The sequence below is a fragment of the Tuber melanosporum genome, assembly GCF_000151645.1.
Source record: "Tuber melanosporum whole genome shotgun sequence assembly, scaffold_22, strain Mel28".
NCBI lineage: Eukaryota > Fungi > Ascomycota > Pezizomycetes > Pezizales > Tuberaceae > Tuber > Tuber melanosporum.
The window spans coordinates 844,147-868,940 of record NW_003298886.1 but is presented as its reverse complement, the minus strand read 5'-3'; the positions used below and the strand labels follow the sequence as shown (position 1 = coordinate 868,940).

The 24,794-nt window shown below is 48.4% G+C and overlaps 2 protein-coding genes; both read right to left on the bottom strand.

Annotated features, from left to right (window-relative positions):
- Positions 1 to 6,653: 6,653 nt before the first annotated feature.
- Positions 6,654 to 7,549, bottom strand: GSTUM_00005995001 (uncharacterized protein; the record flags this gene model as incomplete). XM_002838078.2 has 2 exons in its annotated part: positions 6,654 to 7,024; positions 7,091 to 7,549. 2 exons carry the CDS (start codon positions 7,547 to 7,549, stop codon positions 6,728 to 6,730), a joined length of 756 nt encoding a protein of 251 aa, XP_002838124.1. The 3' UTR covers positions 6,654 to 6,727.
- Positions 7,550 to 8,905: 1,356 nt separating this feature from the next.
- On the bottom strand, positions 8,906 to 16,069 carry GSTUM_00005994001 (uncharacterized protein; the record flags this gene model as incomplete). XM_002838077.2 has 10 exons in its annotated part: positions 8,906 to 9,536; positions 9,588 to 10,266; positions 10,331 to 10,922; positions 10,971 to 11,633; positions 11,907 to 12,703; positions 12,750 to 13,483; positions 13,577 to 13,905; positions 13,993 to 14,663; positions 14,880 to 15,010; positions 15,059 to 16,069. The coding sequence occupies 10 exons, from the start codon at positions 16,067 to 16,069 to the stop codon at positions 9,282 to 9,284; spliced, it is 5,862 nt and encodes a 1,953-aa protein (XP_002838123.1). The 3' UTR covers positions 8,906 to 9,281.
- Positions 16,070 to 24,794: the final 8,725 nt, after the last annotated feature.

Below are 24,794 nucleotides of genomic sequence, written 5' to 3'. Positions count from 1 at the left end.
TTTGACAACTCCCCAAACTCAAGGGATCTCAATTAACTCTAAAGAGGTGCGCCAACCTGACAAACCGTGACCCCCCCTGCACTCCCAAAAAATACAGAACCATTCTGATATCTCATAATCCTCCACGATCCCTAAAAGTCTGTGCCCCATGCCAACTATTTGACCATTCATAAAGGATTCAGATGCCTTGGCGCGAGGGCATACGGTTCCAACCGGCGCCTAAAGGTGGAATCTTGGCGCCAAGGCATCCAAATACTTTCATGAAAATGTGTTGATGAACGTGAGCTGAATGCCATTGCCAGTGGAATTGCTCGAGGAGAGGGTGGTATTTGGACCGGACTCCCGCATCTCTTGGGTCTTGCGCTGCCTGCCCGTAGGGATGGTGGCGACAGACCTATTTCCTCCTGCTCCAGTAGAGAACCCTCCACCGTTTTGCCCCATGTCGGGGAAAGTATGGTTGCCATAGGATTGGCTAGGATGCCAATCGTTGGGAGGTGTGGGGATTCCAGTCCCCAAAGGATTTTCCAGGGTGTTACCCTGGAAATCGGGCATTGGAGATTCAAACTAAGAATTCTCAGTGTTAGAAACTACCTCTTGACTTTCAATCCTCAAATATAGGGTCCTATTTACCTTCATTGCTGGCATGAACTCCCCCTGGGCCAACCCAGTGAGCTCGTAATCCTGCGGCGACCAGGACTGGAGTGTTTGACCAAGAAGTTGGTCAATGTTGAGGCTTTTCTCTTCTCTCGCAGTTGCAGTTGTATTGAGTAAGTTGAGCTGGAGAGTTTCCAGATCGATGCTGTCTTCAAGAGTGGAACACCGTCCCTCCAGAGTCTCCACCCGTGCCTCCAGAGCCCCCACACGTTGGACAGCCTCACGATAACCAGATATCAACAGGACTATCCACTCATCCGATTTGTTGCTTTTCTGGTGGAGTATCGTGTTTTCGGCTAACAAAGTCTCAACGTTTCGAGACAGCTTCTGCACCTGCTCTTCCAACTTCTCTACCCGAGATGCCACAATATTTTTCGACATATTGATCTCGCGTCTAGAAGAAAAATGTGCTTGTGGATTGAATTCTTCGGGGGGGCGGGTCTCTTCAAACTACTAGCAGTACTGAGAGGTGACTTTGCGGCATGTGTAAAGAATGGGAGCCTGTAGAGGGAGTGGATGGGAAGATTTATAGGATTAACGAGAGGGTGACGAACACCTATGACATAACGCTTGAATAGGGGCGCCCAAGCCATCTCTTATCTAATCTCTTTGCTGTCGATTCTTCCAAGCTGGAGGGTATATATCGGCGTGCTCCTGATTGGATGAGCAGTGCGCACCTGACCGTCTGTCCAGCTGGCACCGTTCGGGCGACAGGCGTGTTGGTGCGGGAAGTTTTGAAGAGTGAGTGTGTACTCGAGTAGACCACCTGGCAGGACACCAGGGCCGACAAAGTACCGGTAATGAGAACCGGCACCTTGTATAACTTGGATACCTGTCCGGAGTAGAGATATTGAAGTTTTAAACCTGTTTTTAAACTATTAGGGCAAATATCAGCCGGAGCAAGAAAAAAAAAAAAAGGCCACTCTCGCCAGCACAGTGCAATCATCAGCCAATTATTTATCATGACAGGTATCATAACATTCCACAACGTATTCCACTTCTAGACCCACCCCCACCAGCAATGGCAAACTCAAATTATCCTCACCTCTAAACTCCCAAAACCGAGAGAAAAAATTGGTATGATAGATAGATAGAGTATTATACATTTTGTGACCAAAAAGAACCCGCACTAGGGGGCACCGCTAAGGCTGGATGACAGACCTTGGCAACCTTCGGTGCGGTCCCGTGAGAGCTGGAGATGATTGAGCCTCACACACACTCTGGGGCGTTGGGGTTGCCTTTCCTGGTATGATACCACAGACTGTATGAATATTATATGTTTTTTCTCCTTTCATCCGTTTCGCCGGAGGACTGAAAGTCGGAGTTTTCTCTTCGGGGCGATTTCCCCCCTCCCCCTTTACCCAAGGTTAGGGGGTGAGATTCGGGAAGAGTCCTCTTGGCGGCAGGAGACAATGTCTCCGCAAACGCAAAAGTTGCCCATTCCGCATCCGCAGAAATGGTTAAAAAGAAAAGAAGTGTTGTTGGCAGTCGCCGCCAAATTATGGTTACACCTTGTGTAGTTCCATGTGATGAGAGACACAGCTCCCGACACCGTGCTGGCGCTCAGATATGTACAAATTTTGTAAATTTGGTCCTTGTCTTCAGGTACTTCTTGCCTCAGCTCCAGCTTTATCTCAACCTAACTCTCAAGCGGCAGGGGAATCTTGCCAATAATGCATTCCTCGAGGACTGTACAGTACTCGCAATTGATGCCATTTTCGAACACGAACACTACCCCATGACACCAAGGTCAAAGCAAAAAAGTTGTATGTTAGAGATATGCAATACCGTAGTACCCTACCTGTATCGTTAAATTACGAGTAAGCAGGTGCGGGACGGGCCGTCGCGCTGCAGGTGAGACCACTTGTAACAGCCGAGAAAACGCGGGGAAAAGACCAGAGCCAGATGGGGCAACCCAAACGCCCCCCCATAAGCACAGGAAAAACTGGACCCCAAGATAAGACGTCCAGAACCCCGTAGGAAACCGGTTTTCATTCGAGTTCCTGCAGCACAGTCAACCGTTGGTTAGCAAAAGGTATCATACATGCAATCTTAAACAAACAAATCCAGCTAAATGAGGGGGGATCTTGTCGGGCTGAGCCGCTTGCACCATGCCGTAAAAGCCTACTCCTCCACCCGTTCCTAGGAGTTTCAGGAGCTCCAAGTGCGTATTTAATTCTCCCATCTTCCAAGAAATTGGTCTGATAAAAGGATGGCTTCGGTCACCCAATTGTGACCCGGCCAATGGAATTTGTGGTCCTGAGGAATTGACCAATCTCTTCCTCAAGTGGTGGTACAGTACAATGACCCTATTCAGCTCAACTGTGAGGTTCTGAATAGACACGAACAATGAGCCTTCATTCATTCCCGAGTTCCAGGAACCTTTAGCGCCTACTTTTTCCCCCAATTTCCAAAAGCTAGGCTCGTAAAAGCATGGCTTCGGTCACATGAGGTGACCTGCCCAATGGAATTTTTGGCCCCAAGGAGTTAATTGGTCTTTTCCCCAAGTGGCGACACTATCACCCCAACCTTCTCGAGCATCATGTCCCGAATACAAGAGGAAGGAATCATGTCTGCGATTTCCCCCTTTGTGTTAGGGGGAGGGAGGACTGTTCCCCGACCCTGGGTGAGAAAAAGGAAAAAATATGACCGACCCCGGGCAACTCCAACATCCTAGCGTGAGGTCCAATTACTCCAGTTCTCACTGCAATGTCGCCCTCGACCGCTGGTATTACCGGTGCCGGCACGAGATATCTTATTGTGCGAAGCCAATTCGCTTCCGTAAAAATCCTCATGATCCACTGGGATATCTTCACTGGCCCTGTGATCCCTGGATTCGAAGAGAAAAGCTTCCGGGGGGATTAACGTTTAACCTTTTTACAACAGAGAAGAGATCAGCTGCAGGTTGTGCTAGACCTCGCTAGCCGGTATTCAAAATTATGCTACTTGCAACCTTCGAAACCACCGGTAAGCCGACGCTGGGCCGGCAGTTCCGCCCATGACCTTGACAGAAAACTGCTTAAAGCAAGGTTGCCGTTTACCCGCAGACGCGGTCACTATCACCCAAATGGCCAGGTCAGTATTCCCGGTTGCAAATTGGTTTAACTTGAAGGGACAGTTCTTACAGAAGCATCATATCATACGGTGAGTGAGAATACCGTGGACCAGTACCGGTATTTCAGAGAGGACCATAACAACAGACTCCGGTAAGAACATCCTCCCCAGACAACGGCATACGCCTACCCATGTTCAGCAAAACTGCGAGTGAGGGGGGACAGAGATGCACAGTAACTTACCTAAGCTCTGTTAATTCACTCGAGACCCTTGATCGAGATTGCTTCCTTCTCCACGCATCGCCACCAATAAAAACGCAGCTCCCACCCGGGAACTCGATCGTGAGAAGAATACCGTGTGCTAGTATCTAGGGGAGGTCATGGGTTGGGTGCGGTAGATATAATAGATAGTAATCCATCCTCCCTCGAAGTGATTTTTTCTCATTCACGCAGCATACTAGTACTACGATCAGTTATTTCCCGAAGCAATTTTTTTCTGGCTGTTGGTCCCGATAGGTGGTGAATTCAACTTGGCTTAATTTTCATAGTCAATGGCCCCCCCAGTGGGGGGGGGGGCAAGACGGATGGGTGGATGAATCCTTTGGTATGGGATGGGCATTCGATCTATTATATGTAGCATATTCAGTATTCCCCAAACGCCTCATCATTGCGGGGGCTGCGCTGTACAAATTGCGGTGGATCATGGCATGAAGATGACTATAGTACGAACCTTGATATCGGTGTCGGGGGGGGGGGGCAATTCGAGTTTAGTGGTAAATTAGCTGGGAAGGTACGAGTACTATACCTGTACCATATCATACCTAGCATTAACAGTTTATATCATAGGTCGGTTCGGGATGCCGGTATCGGCCGTTACTGCCGTAGCCCATCATAAAAGCGCTCGCTCACTAGCGTCATCAACGCAATTTCATGCGAGGAGGGGCAGTGCGGACGAGACTGTATTCTTCTGGGTTAAAGCTTCCTTCCGAACCGATCCCTCGATATGATAATTACTGTATTATAATGTGATATACTGTAAATCCCTGATAACGCTCGTACGATCGCGTCAATCCAAACTACCCCCGAACAACAACCTCCGCCCTCTCAAACTCTACCTCCAACCTCCCCCCCTGCCCCTCCCCATCCCCATCCTTCGTAGGCTTGGCCAAATAAACTCCAACCCAAACCACAGGGTCGCACTTCACAAGCTCTTCCTCGAAAACCCACGTGACCTCCCTAACCATAGTCTTCCTCTTCTCCCCCTCCCGCTCGCCCTCCACCAGAAATATGTGCAAGCTGCTCCCCAACTGGCCCCCCCCATCTACCGCGCCCTCCCTCTCAAAAGTGATAGAAAGCCCAGCATCAGAGCTCGGCACAAGCGACCAGTCCGCCCACGAGTCGAACGGTGCGGAAACCGTCCCCCGGTTCGGCACACCGTTGACGAACTCGATGCCGGACTTGATCCAGGCTGGCGGGTGATGGTCCGGCAATTCTAGCCGGAGAGGGTTCCCCGTGGAAAAAGTCTTGGAGGAGGAGGGCGGAAAGATCAGGACCAGGCCAGCCTGGTCGTACAGCGCTTTCCAGTCGGCGCGGAAGCTGGCTGTCGCGCTGACGAAGGTTGATAGACGCAGTGGGGTGTAGAGGGTTGGCTGGTTGGAGGCGATTAGGTTTGGGGGCTTGCGCCAGAGGTCCGTCACCGGCTCTGTGGATAGGGTGAAGGGAAGGGAGGTGGGAGGCGCAGGGGGTATGGATGTGGCGTAATTTAGAAAGGTGAAGTTTGAGAGGGGAATTACCGTGATCATGTTTGCGCTTGGTGGTGTATGTGGGTGGAAAGACGGAATGTGAGAAGAGAGCACTTCTCATAACCTCCCCAAGGAGACCCTACGATACCGGTGCCCTCCCCACCCGGAGAATACGCCGAATCCGGGAGACACCGGGCATCTCTGACTTGCACGCGAAACCACGCTCCATTTCGCGCAATCCTTCCCGTACCATAACAGGGGTTTGCACTATATCATACATGTAACTCACCACCTTCGCAAGCCTCTCCCGCTACCCTTCCGGCTAAGCTATACAAGTAACATGTGGGAGGGAGACGACAGCCGTTGAGATCTGGCATTTGCCAATCAGAGGTTATCATATAATTTAATAGCGCGTGTAACCTTACTGGTCAGATTATCCGATAACCATACCGCTATTATTATATTGACTATGATGGCCAAGAATATGGTTATTGAGCGCCAGAGTAGTTATAGTCGTATATATCAGAGTCGGTATTAGAACCCCTACCGGTAAGCCAGAGCCTCCGACCAAACTGCCAAAGCCAACTCACTCGAATCCTACAATAAATATATGAATAAATAAAGTACCCAGACTTTTACTCCATTCTTTTTTTTCTTTCTTTTTTTCTTTCCAATACGGAAGATATAATATAGCCCACCCCACCAGCTCACACAATCACATTGTCCTTTCCCGAGTTTTCCATTCAGGGACCTTTTAGCGGGTAATTTAAATAATAATAATAATAATAATAATAATAAACTAGGCTCATAAAAGTATGGTTTCAGTCTCGGTATTGTAATGGTGGACCTCAAGTACGAGTACAAGTAGCAATACAGTACGAGTACGGTAAACCACCGAGTATCGTCCTATTCAGCTCAAGCGTGAGAAGGCCCTGAATAAGTCATGGACCAAAGGCAGCCTATCCCTGCATTGACCCTAACCTTGCGGCTGAATTAAGCTTTTCGGGTTCAGGAAACCCCCCCCCAAAGGCACGCGTGGTGGCAAGCCACAGACAAGCAATCACGGATAAGTTAGCGGTAGAGTACAATGTATCATATGATATCAGCATAAATTGTAATCGATAAGCATTAAAGATTTTAAGCCGAGTCCAAGTCATTAGGCCCCAACCGACGTAACATAGCAAATACCCAATATGACACAAACTCCCAGCGAGTAGCCTGAAAGAAAGAAGCAAAGGATATAATTTGTAGAAATAGCAGGAAAGGAAGGGAAAGAAATTATCCCCCATGCCTCTCACCACGAGCCAATCCCAAATACCCAGCTATAGTCCCACTGCTAGGAGAAGCGATAAGTGAAGGCTGGATTGTGTCTTCCACCTCCACCTCCACCTCCCCCTCCCCCTTCCTCCTCTTCTTGCGACTCCTCTCATCATCACCGCAACCCGCCACCGTCGTAGAAGCCTTGTGAATCCCAACCTCTAGGAAAACCGGACACTCCCAAACGCCCTCGTCAGGCTCTTCCAAGCGTACGCGAGCAAAGTCAATTAATTCACCAATGGTGATCTCCCTGCCAACCTACATACCCCCCACCTGTCAGCCCAGCGCGGAAGAGAAACAAAAAGGAAAAAAAAGAAAACAAACCTTCACCCCACAAAACCCCAAAGAGATATCCCCCACCCCGACACCCAGCCTAGTCCACCCCTCAAGAGCGCCAACCCTCCTCGCGCAAATGGCCGCGAGCTCGCCCAGAGTCACGCCCTTCCACGCCTCCCCGCGAAGGAAGATCTTCCGTCGCTGGAGCATGGCGGCCCACTGCTTGCGAAGCATCTGTGGGTGCGTGGGCGGGCAGATGTGGTATAGTCTTCCGGACTGCGGGGCGCGCAGGATCAGCACCGGCTGCGAGGTCGGCGGTGGCGGAGGAGGGGTGGAGGGGGATGAGGGGGATGACGGTGGGGATGAGGTGGGAGGTGGGAATTGTGATTCGTATTCCTCGCGCATCGACGAGGGGAGGCGGGGCCCATTTTGGAGAAAGTCGTCGCGGGAATCAAAATGCCAGCCTGTCACGAAACGGCCGTCCTTGATGATGGTTTGTTGGCGCATTATTTTCCCTCTCTCTCTCTCTCTCTCCTTTTTTGTTTTTGTTTTTGTTTTCCGTTTGGTCGGAGGGGTGGGGGTTGGTTGGTGTTGGTGGTTGATTATTGTTGTGTGGTTGGTTGGTTCGTTTGGTGCGGTGTGGTGTAGTGGGGTGGATGGTGGGGTTGTTGAAAACGTGGTGGTCGCTTGCCCAGCTGAACCGCTCCATCATGCATCACTCGATTTCATCTCCTGTACGAGTACTATGAGTATAATAATATTATTATTATGATACCCCTCCCGTCCCGTAAAGTCGCCTTTTCTCTGATTAGGCTCACAGCGAGAGTATCTCGATAGCACAAATACCCATAAACACCGTAAGCCCTCCCACTCAGTCTAGAAGAAGAAAGAAAAAACGATTCCACAACCAAAATCAAGTTAAGGCCTCCAGTTCCTTTACCAAAACATGCTCCATTTTGTCCGGTTTCCGTCCAACCCCCTCCCCGGTGTGCTGCTCCATAGGGTCACTACCCTATACCCGCAACCCAATACTTCTTACACCAACGACTCGAGATCGCGGGTATGGGGCCTCACCGGTCCGGCCAGCCAAGCACCGCGATAGCGCTGGGTTTTTATTTTTATTTTCGTATAATAAAAAGTACGATATCCCTTGCTAAAGACACCATAAGCCATAAAAACAATGCCAAAACAAAACAACAAGAGCACAACATAAACCGCTCGCGCGGTCATAAGTATTTGAAGAGCCCGGGGGATTTAACGGGAACCAAAGCTGCCTTCCTATATATCATACAGTTCAAGAACGAAAAACTACTCCTGAAACCCCTACGAGTAAACCTCCTCACCGATAATATCCGATCAATAAGCACTTCGGATTGCTTATGTAGTAATAATGGCTAAATTGGGCGTCCTGGCGCCATTATTCAGCATTGGGCGGAATGTCTTGATAACAGGGCGATTTCATGCCCAGGTTATTGTTGGAACTAGCCAGCATCGTATCGATGCTCGGGCGGTTCCTTTTAACTCTCTAGCTGCGGTATTGCGCGTGTCACAGAAGTTCGTGCGCCTCAATACCAAGTTTTACTCCGTAATTTCACGCCCGAATACCGGAACATGAGAGCAGATAAGGCCTGGACATTGGCTCCATAATAGGACCTGAAACTTTGCAGCGGACCACTGCTCGAGTACAAATGTGAACCCCAAACCATGATGGGTTGCCGTTGCAACAAGCTATACGGTAGTAGAATTAAGCGAATTAAATTCTCCGAAATCCCTCTAGTACATACATGTCTTCCGTACCCCCCCGACGCCAAAAATGCAACCACGCAGCATGGGGTAATATAAAAATAAAATAAATATAGAGGAAAAAAAACTCCCGACAACAGCAAAAAAAAAAAAAAAATCCTCAAGTTAGGTAAAGCTGATCCAAAAGCAAAGATGTATCACAAGGAAGGAGTAAAAAATATGTATAGTACGAAACGAAGTAGGCCGAAGGGAGGAAGGGAGAAGTAAAGTTGTCGCACATGAACTGCCCCATGTTTTTCTAAGGGCGAGCGAGCGCAGCGGCAGTATTGGTAGGTGAGGGATGGGTTGAAGATGAGAAGGTAAAGTTCGAGAATATCGGATAGGTAGAGGATGAAAAGAAGGGGAAACCCCTCTAGTATATAAAAACAAAGTAGGTGAGAACAAGAACGCCTGCAAGAGCAGTAGGTACTATCAGGGTCGGAGCGGAAACGGGTGGTCAATCCTGACGTTTCACCGCCGACAGTTGCAGTGGGGAGGTAGACATCAAAGCAGTCGCAAGATCATTCGGAAGTATCGGCTTCGCAATATGGCTAGACATTCCCGCCTGCTGACATCTCTCCCGATCATTCGCAGTCGCGTTCGCTGTCAGAGCGATTATCGTCGGCCTTTCCTCATCAACATATCTCCTACGCAGTTCTAGACTCGTTTCTATACCGTCTGCCCGGGGCATTTGTATATCCATCAAGATTACCTGCAGATATTAGTAGTTAGTTCAAAATAGGCCGCGGGTGGATTGGCTCACGTCAAACATATCGCCCCTTTCTGCCGCCTCTTCACACATCTCAAGGACCTCTATGCCATCCTTCGCGTGCTTTGCTGAGTAACCCATCCTCTTCAGATGCTGAAGTGCAACCCTCGTGTTTACCAGATTATCCTCCGCTAGTAGGATATTCAGTGGATGTCGACGGGCGAGGGACCGGAGCAATTCCATCTCTTGATTCTTGGAAGGGATAATGTGTTTTTTCTTGTTCGGGTTCATAACGTCGTGAATAGCTTGTACATACCTACTCCTCGGCGCGGGCCTGACAAAGCTCAGTGCAATGTTGTACGCCTGAGCAATTGAAGGAAGGTTGACTCCGAACCGAGACATCACAATCACCCGGATCCTGGGGTCGAATTTGTTCACTTGGTCCGCGAGGAGGCACGTTTTGTCCACAGATAAATCGATAAGTGCAAACTCGTAGTATCCGATTCCGTGGTCGTGAAGTTGCTTCAATGTAGCCTCGGCCGTATTGGTACGGGTTACTGTCAACCCTTCCACCTCCAATTCGTCTGCTAGGATATTGGACGACAATGAGTGGGTGTCAGCAACAATCGCTTTTCTCCCAATTAATCTTTTGTCGGCACACCAAGTTCTTCCGGTGACCTCAGCCGTGATAGTCAAATGGAATGTTGATCCGACGCCTTTTTCGCTTTCGAACCTGTTGATCCCCGGTCAGTCTCGCTGGAGCCTAGGTTCCCACATCGAAGCTTAGAAAGTCCTACCAGATATCGCCTCCCATCATCTCGGCCAACTTCCTAGAAATCGCTAGACCCAACCCGGTCCCACCATAGGTACGACGCGTTGAAGTATCCACTTGAGAAAATGCCCTGAACAGCCGATCGCGTGCATTATCAGGGATACCAATTCCAGTATCTTGCACAGCGACTTCCACACTCCACAGCTCACTATTAGGCAATTTTTTAGCTTCGGTCGTAACGAGTATGTGACCTTCTTGTGTGAACTTGACGGCGTTACCAATCAAGTTGATTACACACTGCCGGAATCGAGTAATATCCCCATGGACGGTATCGACGTTGGAGCATTTATTACGGAAAGCTAACTCCAGGTCCTTTGTTGCGGCTGGCTCGGCAACAAGCTGCAAAGCGCTTTCGATACAGTCTCTGAGAGAAAAGGGTGACACTTGCAAGTCGATAGCGCCGTGCTCAATCTTCGAAAAATCAAGGATACCGTCAATGATCTGGAGTGTGAGGACCGCAGAGTTTCGAATTGTCTCTACATATTCTCTTTGCTGTTCTGACAAGCCTGTATCTAGTAGAAAGATTGAGCATGAGAGAAGGGCATTGAATGGCGTTCCTATGACCATTAATATTCATTCGAAACAAGGGTGCTAGGTAAACCTACGAATTTCGTGGGACATATTCGCGAGAAAACTAGATTTTTCTGCTGTGGCTTCTTCAGCCGCCTTTTTCGCCAGCTCCATCTGTCGATACAAACGTGCTTTATCGATTGTCACTGCAGCCTGGGTGCAGAGCACGTTCAGTAATTCCTGCCTCTGCCTTGTGAATGCATGGTTAACAAACTTGTTTTCCAAGTATAGGACGCCCATGGGTTTTAGTTGGTTCTGTATTGGCATGCAGAGAACGCTCTTTGCCCTTCGGTTCTGGAAGTAGCTATCTCGCCCATAGGTTGCGTCAAATTTAGGATCATCACTATCCTTCAAAATTTGCTCTCCGAGGCTTGCGACGATGTTGACTATTGAGACCGGAACTAAATCGGCGCGCGTGTTCAAAGGTTCGTGCTCTAGAATGGATACCTGGTCGAGCAAGCCAACAGTTTCAACGTGAAGGTTTCCGTCCTCCTTGAGAATGAGGACTCCATAATCTGCTCCAGCGGTTTGCAAGACACTCTTCATGAGTTTCACAATAACCTCCTCGAGATGCATCCCCTCTGAGATGACCAGTGACGCCTTCAAAACAGTCCGGAAGTCCAATTCGGACCCCAAAGATGATGGTTCGTTCTCCCTACGAGAAGATGCGTGAGATGTCTCGTCATCATCATGTGGGTCTGGCGCGAATGGGTCCTTGGAGGATGCTAGTGATGGGGAGTTGTTTTGCGGGGGTGGGTGATCAAACCCATAGTCGTTCCCATACATTCTAGAAGACCGAGGGCTGAGTCTTGGCGAGAGGTTCATCATAGCATTATTAATCGATGCAGTCGCCATCATCGAATCACTATCGACCCTTAACATGGCCGGCCGACTCTCAACATGTCCTGAACGGTAGTTGTCAGTGTCACATGCGCCATCCCAAAACGTATCATAGTCATATTTGTGTATACCCTTGGTTGCGAGATCCTCTGCGGACCCTTTCCTTAATTCCATGGCTTTATTTGTCGCGCCCCAGGCAGTATACCCCCGAACCGCTTCCCTGATGTATGGCGCTGCCCGCCTCTTCGAGAACGCTCGCAACCAGGAACCACACCTCTCACTAATAAATGCGGCATCATGTACAAACCCACTGCTCGTAGCTAGTGAAATCGCGTGATCGTATTTGTCTAATATCTCTAGCTGCTGACTAGGTTTCTTGACTCTTGTAAACTCGGCCTCCAAGAACACGCTCTTGTGCAAAAAGGTACCTTTGGCGGTGGTGCTCCAAATTTGAATTTGCTTGATATTCCGATCAAGAAGGTCCTTTTGCTCGTCCGATATTGTGTCATATAGGTGCAGGAATGCGATTGACGAATAGAAATACGTAAGCGAAGCGTAAAAGGTCCCAGTAACCCCCCCGCTCATGGGCTCACAGTAGTGCGTTGCGAGGTCTGCCGCAATATCGTAGCGGCCGTATATTACCGCTATGATCAAACGGTACATATGGTAGAGATATATATGAGTCATGCTCTCGCTGCTAAGAAGCTTAGACAAAGCTTTGGAATCTCCCAGTTCTTCTCCTTCGAAGCATATCGGATCCGGGTTGCCGAGGCCTCGGAGATTAAGGAGAAATTGGAGAGGAAAACTCAACCACCACATCCCGGTTAGTTGTTTGAATTTCCGTATGCTAGGTTTCGTAGCAACCATTTTGGAGTGGACTGCACTCAAGTTCTCGCCGCCGAACATCCCAAAAGATGGGATCTCGGCCCTATCCGAGTCAGCCCAGGTTTCGGAACTAGAAGGTGATATCTTACATCGCGAAAACAGTGTAATCCACATTGAACAATGCTACACCTGCGGTAACAGCTTGGTGCAATGACTTAAGAACCTCGTTCATGCTGCAATGAAAGATTCCAATGTGACCGGCGTAGACCTCGTAGATTGCAGGCGCCGCAGGACACATGAGAGTATCCTTCTCAATGAGGTTTATGGCTAGTCTGCCGTAGGCATAACTTTTGAGGTGGGCTTCTTGCGTTCCCTCGGCAGAGAGTATAACACCGGTCATTAGCATAGGGTAGGCTCCGGCAGTAGATATCCCAAACTCCAGACTGATGGCCACACTCGTGAAGCATACCGCCTCCAGTAAGGCTGGCCTGCTCATGTATATCGGCAATAGCAAACTAGAAATCAGTTCTTGAAGCAATATCAGATTCTCATCTTTTAATCGGTGCATCTTCTCGAGAGCTTTGATCTGCGCGACGTCCATCAAAATCCTAGGTCTCATCATGTCGGCGTGCGATTTTGCCTTCGCATCATCGAGGGGAACCTCCAAACTCAGAACGCCCAATCCCAAAAGCCCAGTCTCAATCGTCTCGTTTAGTTTCCCCTGGACAAGAAGGCAGCTCATCTTGTGAACCAAACACCTTATCTTGTCTCGGGGTTTAATGCATTTCGGAAGAACCGCATCGGCGAGATTGATCGATTCCACATATTTCTGATGAGCGAAGTATCCCTCAATCAAGGATAAATTGATTTCCAATCCAACGTCCTCCGCATCAGGCTCTCGATCGGGCGCCACCCCTGGCCTGGCTTCCCACCCCATACTAAACCTTTTCCTCAATCTAGCTGTGGTGGCTCCCACGACTTCCTCCTCCTTCTCGTGATCATCCAGCAATTGCTTGGCGGTCAGGAAATACAAGAGGGCCGCGTCAAAGGCCGTCGCCGCGATCGCTGTCTTACCAGCTCGCAGATTTAGTTCCATAAGGGTGTGTCGTTCGTCCTTCTCTAGTGGTGATAGCCAGTGGTTTAGTTGGTTGACAATTTCGTATAGCATGCCGTCTAAATCCTCCTCCGGAACCTTCTTTAACAGCCTCGTCCCAATCATCCTGTGAACCCCCGCCCTCTCATTCTTGGGGATTAAGGAATAGGCCGCCTGCTGAACCCTATCGTGTAAAAACCTATAGGTGACCGCTTCTTCCTGATCCGAAGGCGAAGGCGAGAATCGCGCTGGAAAGTATGAGTCGCCACTTGGCAGATTCGATATTATGGTATTACTACCGCAACCTCCAAGCATGGATGAGTCCTCGTCAAGGGCAAGCGGTATTTTGTAATTCCCGCTTGTAGGGAGCAGTAAACCGGCATCCAACCCCCCCCATAAATCACTCGCCATCTCCTCCGGTTTCTTCCCTGCAGCTACGGCCAAGGACTGCAGGCCCACATTATCGGTCCCGATGCACGCTGCAAGCATCATCGCGGTCCGCGTAGGACCGTTGAGCTTGAGCATCTGCTTCACGAGTAAATCCACCACGGTAGGAGGCAAGTCATCGGCCTCAATGCTGGTCAGGTTGAATCTCCATTGCCCACCACCTTTGGCTCCGAAATCGAATACAATGTGGCCGCCCCGATGTAAGCTTTTCAATAATTGCATCACAAAAAATGCATTACCGCATGTCTTCGCATACACCAGTTCAGTCAGGGTCTGCATTTCAGCGTCCTCTTTCAATCGACCATAATCGGGATCCCGGTGAAGCGTGTCACCAATTATCTTTCTCACGGAATCCTGGTCTAAAGGGCCAAGCTCAATGTCCACTACGTCTACGCCGGCTCTGGTCTGGACGTATTCAAGCATTGGTGGTAGAGGGTGATCTTGGTCAATTTCACTATCCCTATAAGTGCCGATAATCAATAAACCTGTATGTTCAACAACCGTGGGACCGTTGTCAGCACATCTAATCAAGTATATCCCTAAATAACAAAAATCGAACAAAGCAATCCCAAGTAAAGAGTAATGGAGGCAGGAATTCAAACCCCAAGCCCCAAGCTTCCTACTTTGCTTGATACCCCATTTACCGACAACCCCGGTGTCGCCTACGCTCACTGCTCCCGATCTCCATTCTCGCATCTTTCTATTGGCTTCAGCTGCAATTCCAGAGATAAAGTTCAACTCGCTCTGAGAGCACCACTGAAGATCGTCCAAGAAGACCACTAATCCTCTTCTCCCAAAGACTGCTAGGAATCGGCCAATCACTTCCCGAAACCTGTTCTCCCTCTCAACTGGTCCTAGGTTTGCTAAGGGCTCATATTTGTAATCAGAACCTAGAAGCAGCTTCAGCTCTGGGATAACATCCACCAATACGGCAGCATCTCCATCCAGAGCTCTTATTGTTTCCGTCCGCCACCGAGAGAGACTCTGTATAGATTCAGAAAGCACCTGGCGCACGAGATCCTGAAGCGTTTGAACCAAGGTGAAAAAGCTAAAACCCCTTTTATATTGATCAAATTTCCCGGATGTGAAATATCCTCTGTTTTCCGCCACTGGTCGCTGGATTTCGTTGACAAGCCGAGATTTTCCCACACCAGATCCTCCCCTAACCATCACCATGCTGCATCCCCCTTGGTTCAAACATTTCTCATAGGCCCCCTTCAGCATCGATACTGCCTCCTCCCTCCCATACAGCTTCTCGGTGATCACAAATTGACTGGTTGTATCCAATTCCCCGACCCTCATACCTTCCAAACTCCGACCCTCCGTCATCCTCCGGATAAGCATATCAATGTCCGCTTTCAGCCCGGAAGCGATCTGATATCTGTCTTCCGCATTCTTCGCCAAAAGTTTCATCACCACAGCCGATACCGCTGTAGGAATAGAAGCGTTCACATCGGTGGGCGGCACTGGTTGCTGGGCAATGTGCTGATGGATCAATTCCAGTGGATCGGCACTCCGAAATGGCAAGAACCCCACAATAAGCTCATATAGCGCTACCCCGAGGGAATAGAAGTCTGCTCGGTAATCAACAGATCTATTCATTCTGCCAGTGCACTCTGGCGCAATATATTGTAAAGGAGCCGGATTTAATCCGCGCAACATTGTGCCTTCAGCTCTCCCAGGATCCTCCCGCTCTAAGCGCGATGCCAAATGCCATCCCCCTAGTTTCCCAAGCACCGGCACGCCCGCCCCCGTGGTCTTGGGTTTTTTTGTGACGATTATTGAGTGTGTATTCACATTATTATGCGTTATCCCGGCTTGATGTGCAACTGCGAGTATGTGTACAACATCCGAAAATACCGACAATATCTTGATCAAATCCGACTGAGTCCTTGGCTTGGCAACAACGGGGCGTGGAGACACTGGCATGGCCTGGCCGGAGGTGCCAATATACAGGGGCAAAGTGTCCGGCAAAAACATTTCCCTAACCGTCGTATGAATTGGTTCGTCATTGTATATCAATGTCATGCCACCATCAGGAAGATATTCCCAAGCGAATGCTCGAAGCACGCCGGGTAGAGAGGCTAGCGAGGCAGATGTCGAAAGCTGCGAGTTCAACCCGGAATTAGTAGTATTTGGAGTTGCCCCCGCAGACGCGGTGGATGGGGAGTGGGCGGAGGCATGGGGCGAGCCAACGTTTGTCTCTGAAAGTAACTTCCACTCATGGCGGAGGCGAGCGAGCGTGTCAAGATGGTTTACAGTGCAGAGCTTCAATACTATCGGAGCACCCGTCGATACCGATCTTGCTCTAAAGACTTGAATATGATTCTGGGCGACAGCACAACCTTTCGTTAGCCGCTAGAAGCCAATACCGAGCCACAGCCATCAAGGCAGAGGAAAGTAGAGAAACATCGATAAACTCAAGTCCGAAAGTAGAATTTATTGCAAAATTGCAGAGAGAAACCTACAATGGAGTAAACCGGTCGCAAATCCTCATAGCCTGGAACCGTCGGGAATGCCATTCCACCACTTTCCATAATCTCACCTACATCCCTCGGCTCATGGGTCTCTTCAAGTGCTATGATGCCATCCTTTCCGGTAGCTGCTGCCTCCTCGTCTCCCTTTTTCACAATCCCGTTCTGCACAGTCCCATCACCAACAACAATCATCCCGAACGGGGTAGCCGCAGCACCAGGGTCCACCACGCTTGACGCACTCCCGACCAGGAGTTGAGAAACAAGTAAAGACGAAGTAGGATCAATGCTTGGCCCCATGAAACTTGCGGGGCCTATAAGAGGTGGTACGGATACCGATGCTTGCGTAGGCGTTGGCGTCTGCTGCGGGGGGATTGTGGAGACCCTATTGATACGTGGGGAATTCGAAAGGACACCAACCGCCACTTGCGAAGAATAAAGAGAACTTCCATGACGAGAGTCCCTAGAAGAACCGGAACCCGTGGACATGTCTCCAGCGTATCGGACGACACCCCTTGTTTCCTCTCCCCCCTCTATCCCCTCGAATGTCTCGGTTAAGACGCAGAATCTATGGTGTGCGCCGTTCCGGTATAAAATGACGCTATTCCCCTCGGTTTAAGGGAGACAAAAGTGATGGGTAATTCTCCAGGTGTCGGTGACTATATGGTTTATCCGAGCATTCTCACTCTCAAAGTCCCCCCTCCTTGTTCCTGTTCCCCGCTCCTGGAATATCGGTCTTCGGTTCTATGGAGGGCCCGGGGAGAAGGATCCAAGACCAGCTGCTTTAGCTGCAAATTCGCAAACCCTGAATCCCTAGTAAATACCAAATCCAACGATCGGGGTGTGCGCGATTCGGTCCTTGGATTCCACGTGGCAGCGAAAAGGTCGACAATATCGTCTAATAGCTCCAGGGAAGTTAGTTTACAAGGGAGCCAAAATAAAAGTATCAAATGATCAACACCGGTGCGAGGCACCTAATGTATCGTACGTGTGGCGAAAGGGTAAGGATGCCCGAGCTGTCTTCGGAGGAGCGATAAGGTCCTCTTCCTCCTCGGCAGCTAGAGGGGGGTATCCGGAGGGGAGAGATTGTGCGGTGGTATAGGACGAGAAACCTTAATCCTCTCAAGTGAAAAAAAGGGAAATTGGGGAAAGGTGAAGGCGAGGAGTGAAAGGACTGAGATGAAATGCAGCGTTGTGGGTTGAGGAGAGAGGTATTGAGTATAGTACGAGTACTCGTAGGGGCAGCGGGATAGGTGGGGACACACCCAAGCAACCACCGATAGCTGTGATTTAGGCTAGCCTACCGTAGGCGCGATAATTGTCCCACACTTCCCTTTTTTTTTCTTCTTCTTCAGGGGGGGTGAATGAATAACCAAGTGAACATTGAACAGTGAACAGTGAACTCAAGGCAATAGATGAAAAAAAGGTTCCTTGTATGATATGTGAGGGTGCGATAACCTGAGCCGAGAGTATTTTAGATGCGGCACTGCAATTTGCCCGCAGAGATCAACACCATTCACTGTCTACTCGTATTAGAAGTAAAACCCTCTGGGGGGGGATGAGGCCAAAAGAAAAAGAAAAAAAAGGGAACCTACAGGGCGGGTACCGATAGCCAACATTGGTCTAACTAGAAGGAGGATAATTACCAGTACGAGTACAAGTACACTTGTACTCGCATAAAGCTCCCCTCGCCGGATTTCTCTCCCGGGCTCATCAGAGGACCGTATCATACTTAAGTGCTCGAGTACTGACTGGTACAGTACAGCACTTGTACTGTACTACAGAACTCGAGTAGAGAAAGTGTTCCAGGATTATTGGTGGCACTCGGCCCACGCCCATCGCGATGATTTTTTTCCCCTCCTCAATTCCCTATTCTTTCTTCTCCTTTTCACAGTATAATATACCTGCCCTTGTTTGCGCAAGTGAAAATTCCCTTAAATTTTACCCTCTCCGTTGCCGATAGCCCTTAGCATCCATCTTTCTCTGTGGCTCGGCGAATTGCAAAGTTGATGCAGTAGAGTACTCGATCAAAGGCTGTAGACGATGGTAATCGTGGGGGCGATAGTTATCATGCCAGCAGTGTGTACTTGTACAGTACTGTACAGTACTTGGGTACTGTCTTCCACCAGGGCAGCCATAGTCTACAGTGAGATAATAGGAACCTTCTCGACAGGGAATTGTATCGTACAAGTAACTTACAGTAATGGAATTTAGATTATCATTGCTTTTCTACTAGACCGGAGGCAGCAGGTCATCCATCTGATTTGCGTCAAGTTAAGGATTCTGGGAATTGATTCCTATCAACGGAGCCTGTCGTTAGACTAGTCCCGACGCTTCCCCGACGCAACAAATGATCAAGCTGCTAGTACCGTACAGTACCCTGCAGGCCGCTGGAGTAGAGAGAGAGAGGTGTCTACTGTACCCGTACTACGACTCTCATGCTGGCGGAAGAGTTTGCTCGACCATCTGGGAGCAAGATGGATCGTATTCATTGGCATATTAGATTCGCCAACACGGCAGATCAGCGGCGAATTAACAATTTGTCGACTTCGTTCCTTCGAATCCTCCCTCCCTCCCGCCAGACATGCACGGATGGGTCGGGAGGAACAAGGAGGGGGGAGTTGGTGAGACGGAACAGAAAGGCGAAACCCCCTGCGCAACAAACTTTGGGCATCAGGCAAAGACGAGAAGCATCAGGCAAAGGATCGAGATTTTGTCCACTGATCGGATATATGACAGATGTCTGCAGAGGGGAATCCAGGCGCACGGCATCTCCACGCTTGCTCGGGCTTTTTCTTCTTCCCCTTCTTCGGTCCAGACTCTCTAAGCCCAAGGTGGTGTAGCGAAAGCAGCGCAGAACAACGACCAACCAGTGTGGTGCCTATGGTGTGATTTAATACCAGCGAATCTAACCATCTCAATCGCAACCATTATATTCTACATGATCGCAGGAATTGGCTCTCTTGTGACCTTACAGTGTGACCCACCCTATGGGAATAGAAACAGCCAAAGTTCTCGAGGATCAAAAAAAGCAACGAGGCGAATACCTGTGGTGTGCATAGTACAAGTACAGTGCGAGTACTGTACCGCACTCTACTCGAGTAAGTGAGGGGAGGGGAAGTGGGGATGGCCAGCTATTTGGAAGAATCGCAAGAATTCGGAAAACTTCGCATCACTCTCATCACACCCGCGCGATGACGTAGATCAGTCCCCTATTGTTACCCATTGTGGCTGGAGAGAGAGGCTTTTTGCCTAACCCAAAGTGTGCTGAGCCGAAAAAAGGAATTTGGTTGGGAAAAAAAGAAAAAAAAACGTCAAAACCAAAAATCTGGACAAACGCGGATTCCGTTTATTGGTATTAGAGGCTTTGCAGGGACGCTCCGACAGATGAATTGGCAAACAATCCTAGCCTTTTGCTAGGAGCAGTCTGGAAGCTATGATATCAATCTTGGATACTTTTTTCAACTGGACCACAGAAGAGGCGAGAGGAGGAAAAAACTAAGATACCGACCGGATGTGTCGAGCGCGATAGAGCACAGCGTTTGCCCTGACGGCCCACGACCCAGTGCGACAGACCACAGCAGTTCGAACGCAATAGGTTAGTCTCCCCTTCTCATCCTATCCCATATCGGCACTCCATATCGGCACTCCTTCTACTCGAGTACCGTAGTACAAGTACTCGTACTCTGAGAACAAGTCAGGGCCGCTGGTAGCGCGTTATGATATATTGAGCATATCATTCGCTGACGGAAAACCAAATACCAGACCTAGAGAGCTTTCTGTGGCCGGCCTCGCATCGGCTACGCTAAGATTTGAATTATTTCGATCCCGTTCGAGAGGTCAGTGTTGGCAAATCGTGGGGGCGGATCCCAGGGGCTGTCCAACGCAACGCCTTCTTTGGCAGCTGCCATACGCCCATGGATTATCACTCGGACTGCGCGTCGGACTGCCATATGATTTCGAAATCCTTTATGTTCCCTAGAGCTGCGTTGGCCTCCTTTATCTCCATTTCCGTCGGAAGCCGAGCTAGGACTAATAGAGGTTACTGTGACTCCCTTCCCCTTTATGTAGTTGTCCCTGTTCTTATTCTTTGTTCATAATATGTTCCTTCCAGTTCCCAAGCGAATAGGCGTGTGTGGGAGATACTTCTGGAAGAAAGTAGCCGATAAGTTTATAAATAGTCAGACTATCTCCCATACTCCCAGTGTTGGTAGACCACCAAATATTCGATCAGAGAAATCTAGAAAGTTCAACTTCATACTGATCCCGTTCAGTTCCGAAGATAAAATGTCGGTTGAACCGATGACCCTATTATAATATTGGATGAACCCGATACCCGCATGATCCCAACCACATAGTACCTATATTACCACAACCCGATAGCAGTATTACTCCACATAGTAGAATTACGGGTTTGGCCCGTAAAGCTCAACCAAAGTGACTACGTTTCGAGTATATTTCGGGCAAATAATCGAAAGCCCTCCACAGAACTAATACAAGCATAAAAGAAACATCTCCCACCCTTACTTCTCTTCGCTCTTGCATCCAATATTTACAACACGGTCCACGCTTGCAACTGCGCCCATATCAGGCACGCCGCCTGTATGGTGAATCCACCTACCAACCCGCCCTTGCCATGAGAGCTACCGATATTCAGTCTTCTCGCTCCCTTTTTTTCCCCTCTCTTGCTCCCCTAACCACCTCTGCTGCCCCCATTTTTATCTTATTGGTGCAACAATAAGATAGCCAGTAAGTCAAATCCCGGTATCTAGGGAATTATAGAGGCTGATGAGAGAGGATGGAGTAGTTTCTGGCTGTGCATCCCTAACTATAGGGGATACCCAATTTATGGGTAGAATGGATAGGGAATGGGGGAACATGAAGACTGAAATGTCTACCCCCCCATATCCTAATAATTCCACAGCAGTTACTACTGCAGTATAGAGGGTAGCAGAACCCCTCATCCTTCTATCCTAATAATTCTGCAGTAGTTACTGCTGCAGGATAGGAGGTAGCAGAATGCCTTACTCCTCCTCCCATCCCAATAATTCTGCAGCAGTAATTACTTTTGCAGTATGGGGGGAGTGGTATTGCACACCCCCTATCCTGGTAATTCTGTGGTGGTTTCTGCTACAAGATAGGAGGTAGCAGAACACCTAACCTCCCTCCCATACTAACAATTCTACAGCAGTAATCACTTCTGCGGTATGGGGGGGGGTATTGCTTACCTCCTATTCCAGCAACCCTGCAGTAGTTTCTGCTACATGATAGAAGCAGAATATTTAACACCCCTCCAATCCTAACAATTCTGCTGCAGTAATAACTGCTGCAGTCTGGGGGTGTAGAGTTGCTAACTCTACTTTCATGAACACTCTGCATTGGTTACTGCTACAGGGTTGAGGGTAGCAGAACTCCTCACCCTTACCCCCCTCCCCTAATAATTCTGCAGCAGTAAATGCTGCTGCAGAAGGGTAAAAGAGTATGAGGACACACTACTCAGTTATCTTAACAGTTCAGAAGCGCTAACCACTGCTGTGAAATAGGAGGAGGGGGAGTGGTAATATTTCCATTTTTTTCAATTCTGCTATTGCAGAAAAAAAGGTAAGGATGATAATTCTCATCTTACTTATATTCTTACAAACTAATACCTGATTATTACAGAGAAAATACATTTATATTAACAATAAGAAAGTTAATATATTTGTTGATATGGTTTTCTCTATTAAGTATGTTCTTCTATCCCCAGGTTTCCTCTTTTAAGATTTTATCTAGCTTTAGATCTAACAATTTCTTCTCTCTACAGTTTTTATTTTTATTGAAGTTAGGTTGGTTTGTGGCAGCCTTAAGCTTTCTCATATATATATTTAACTAGAAAGTCATAATACTTACTTCCTCTTAGGCTGCTCCTGTCTTTCTTCTTCTCTCCCCCCTCTCCCCCCACCTATCTTCCTCATCTTCTTTTTATCCTGTCATTCTGTCATATTAGGTATGTATACACTCAATTTATCAGTTACTTATATATTCGTGAGTCTTAGACTGTAACTGACTTTAAGCAATAGTAGATGACTTAATATTAAAAATAATAAGAGGGGGAATTACTAGAGAAAGAAGAAAAAAAAAGGAGGGGGGGGTATATAGTTAATGTAGTACATTAATTAAATTTTATTTTTAACACTTAATAAACAAAATCGTGAAATCTTTTTTTTATTCTTATATAATTTATATACTTGTTAAAATACGGGAAGATGCACGCAGCACCATACAGTCCTATTACTACAATATGGTAAAAATAAAATCTTGATCACATTGCTCCATCTCATCCTCCAAGCTTCCCAGAGAAAGCAAAATTCTTTAACAAACCTCTGGTAGATACTGGTATGTACGCCACCCAACTACTCTATAACTAACAACCTGGCCACTTCAAGAGGAGTCGCACGACAAAGGACAATTGGGCAAATGTCTTCCCGCAACTTACGGGTAGACACAGTGAACAACGGATCGGATTTTGGCGGAGTACTGTTCATGGTAAAGCGATCCCATGTCGTGGTCTGCCGGATTCATATCTGGTCTGTGAGGTGAGTGACCCTACAGCCCCCGCGTCGGATTGTTGTTCTCATTTCCGTTCGTGGTTAGCCTGACTTATAGATTACCACCGCTTTAGAAGTTATTGCAAACCCATATTCATCGGAACAGACATTCACGTACTCCACCAAAGTACTCTCCGTCTATCCGTACATATGAGCGGAAATTTGCAAGTAGCAGCAATGCCAGCGAATACGTGGGTGTTTTTTTGTTTTTTTTTGACGGGTCTACTATGAATAATCTCGACCTCAAGCTCTCGAATTCATCCCTACTAACAAATAACAGGTAAAAAAAAAGAGAGAGCAACTCAATTCGCTCCCATGAAATGCATATATCATAACAAACAAACAGCCTCTGCACACATATCACCCCAGAATTCACAAAACATAGCCGACTCAGGAGCCCGCCACCGCTCAAAACAATGAAACAAACGCACATATTATCACTCGGGCATAGAATATCCCCCTCCAGCCTATTCGCCCAGAAATAACGCCATAAAAGTGAAAAACACTGTTAAAGCGTTCTTCTAACCCGCGAGAAAAAGCAAGAATAAATCGCATCCACCGACGAATCCCCCGCCATTAAATCCCAAAACCGCCGTATGATAAGATGCTTTTTTTTTTTAATTCGAGTGAACGGGGCATTGATTCGAACAGCTGCTGTTCGGGGTGGGGGAAGCAGTTCATCTCACCACTGCTCACCGGTAGCTTTCCGGAAGTGGGTGGTTTTGGTGGAGGTTTGTGTTGGATTATTCGGACCTGTCTAGAACAGCTTCTCGCAGTGCGGAGAGGTGGTACGGGAGGTATTATTCACGTCGGGTGAATCTGGAGAGCGGTATGATATGATACAGTGCCGTGGTCAATCATGGAGGAAAGGAAACAATCCACAGAAGGTGAGCGAGTGAGAAAAGAAAAAATGTCACAGGTAATAATACCTCTATCATACACTCCACTACAAGAACCCCAGCTTCGTATGATACTATCCATCTAGCCGGGAACAAACCGGGGAACCATTTTTTCCCTTCTTTCTCTCTCCAAAGCGCCCCCAAAAAGGATTGCCCTTAGAGGCATCATAACCCTTCGATTTTCCGCGATTGCACACCGCCCACCACCGCCACTGTTAGGGCACTTGTATCGTACCGGCAGAGGACCGTACGACGTACTCTGCCCGTCGTAGGCACCTATCAATCAATACACCTCCCGTTGTGGAAGAGAGGAGTATAATTCGGGAAAAGATTTTTCTCTCTTTTTTTTTTTTTAAGAAAGGGGCAAGTGTGATGGGCTGGTAAGTTTTGATCTTTGGAGTCGTCCTCTGTTACGTGAGGATATCCTCGCACGGGCAGTGCTGTCAGTGTATCACGAGCTAGCATGCGGACACCCGTGCATGGTCTTTCCTATTGTGGGCATAGAAATTATTCGTTTATCCCCTCAGACTATCTACCTGCCCTTTTGGTATCAGGGTTAGCCGAGAGTGTGTATGGTGCCAGTAGCCACTGTCCCGGCACAGTTTTTGTTCCTTCGGTTTTCATAGATTGACGAGGATGAGATCTTCATGGTTGGTCACTCGGTTTTAGCTCTGTGGTTGAACTCCTGAAGACA